Source organism: Pelophylax lessonae (assembly GCF_965119305.1).
Source record: "Pelophylax lessonae genome assembly, chromosome: 7".
Taxonomy (NCBI): Eukaryota; Metazoa; Chordata; class Amphibia; order Anura; family Ranidae; genus Pelophylax; species Pelophylax lessonae.
The window spans coordinates 87,183,644-87,185,304 of record NC_138774.1 but is presented as its reverse complement, the minus strand read 5'-3'; the positions used below and the strand labels follow the sequence as shown (position 1 = coordinate 87,185,304).

Below are 1,661 nucleotides of genomic sequence, written 5' to 3'. Positions count from 1 at the left end.
AAAAATGATTTGGAGTTGCAAGCCATCAAACATCACTGTCTGATCTTACAAATGTTCTTCTGTCTATATGAACACAATTTCCCACAGAAACTCCTTAAAGCCTTCCCGGAAGAGTGGAGGCTGTTGACTGAAAAAAATGGGGGCGGATAGAAACTTCATATTATTTCCATGGTTTTGAAGTCCATCAAGCTCATATTGGTATGATGTTCAGCTGTCCACACGCTTTCTGCAATTTAGTGTATATGGCAGACAGAAAATGGCACTTTGCTTTAATCTTCTAGTGGGATTATTTAGTCTTTAAACCATTTTGTTTCCCTAAAACTTTTTGTAGTGAAAGCTTTACATCGTGATTCCTAAGTGTGTAAATAATTGGGTTAAACAGGGGGGTGATGACAGAGTACAAAACAGACACAAGCTTGTTTAATGAAACACTAGAAGCTGGTGTGACCCGCATATAAGTGAAGCCCATGCTTCCATAATAGACACAAACTACAGCCAGATGAGAGGTACATGTAGAGAATGCTTTCTGCCGACCACAAGAAGAAGGCATCTTCAGGATAGTCCATGTGATGCAGATGTAAGAAATAAAGATGACTGACAAGGAGCTAATAAGAACCAATACAGACACAATGAAGTCAACAAGTTCCTTAGTTTTAATATTCCCACAAGCCAACCTCAACAGTGGAGAAACATCACAAAAGTAATGGTCAACTTTATTAGGGCCACAAAAGTTCAGCTGAGTCAGGAAATAGACAGGAATAATTGGTGTAAAAAGTCCAATTGACCAGGAAGAAATAAGGAGGCACCAGACACACATGTCCTGCATTATGACAGTGTATTTTAGAGGATTACAAATAGCTATGTAACGGTCATAAGCCATGATGGCCAGAAGATAGCACTCAGTGGCTCCAAGAAAAGTAAAAAAGAATAGTTGAGTGACACATCCATTGTATGATATTTCCTGATTTCCTGTGACCGTGTTATATAACAGATTGGGTAGTGTAACAGTGATATACCAGATCTCCAAAAAGGAAAGATTCCCAACAAATATATACATGGGCTTCCAAAGTTTGCTATCTTGTAAAACCAGTAAAATAATTGCCAAGTTTTCTAAGACTGTGAACATAAAAATTAACAGAAATGCAACAAATATGGTGATCTGACAGTATGAACATCCAGAAAACCCAGCCAGGAAAAATGAGCTTATTACTGATTTGTTTGATACCACAGTCATTTTGAAAATGAAGTGTAGGTGGGTCAAGAAGCATTAAATAATGAGTTGAATCTTTTTTGCTCAATTATACTATGAATCAAAAATAGGTATTAATGCACAAGGGATTTTTTCAAAAAGGAACCACATGCAATAAGTGAGCGGATCTAGTTTTGAAAGATTGCAAAGACAAAACCAGACATACCATTTATTGTTGTTTCATCACTAATTGACAAGCGGTATGAGAGTCCCTGAAACCTTTAACTGTTCTTATTGAGATCAACATTTCTTTATAATTGGTTATTTTAGTTAGGGGGATTCAACTCAAAGCAGTTTATTTCTAAATAAAGGTTTCTAAATACAACATACTATTAAAGCAGACCTAATATAAAGTATATTATCTGCTTTCTCCTACCTGCAGCAGAATGATGACATCGTCTCAGCCTAGGCA

The 1,661-nt window shown here is 36.6% G+C and overlaps 1 protein-coding gene across 1 annotated transcript; it reads right to left on the bottom strand.

The window, feature by feature from the left end:
- Positions 1–286: 286 nt before the first annotated feature.
- LOC309560366 (olfactory receptor 6Q1-like) lies at positions 287–1,234 on the bottom strand (the record flags this gene model as incomplete). The annotated part of the gene is made up of 1 exon (XM_082263993.1): positions 287–1,234. The coding sequence occupies one exon, from the start codon at positions 1,232–1,234 to the stop codon at positions 287–289; it is 948 nt and encodes a 315-aa protein (XP_082120119.1).
- Between the last annotated feature and the right edge of the window lie 427 nt (positions 1,235–1,661).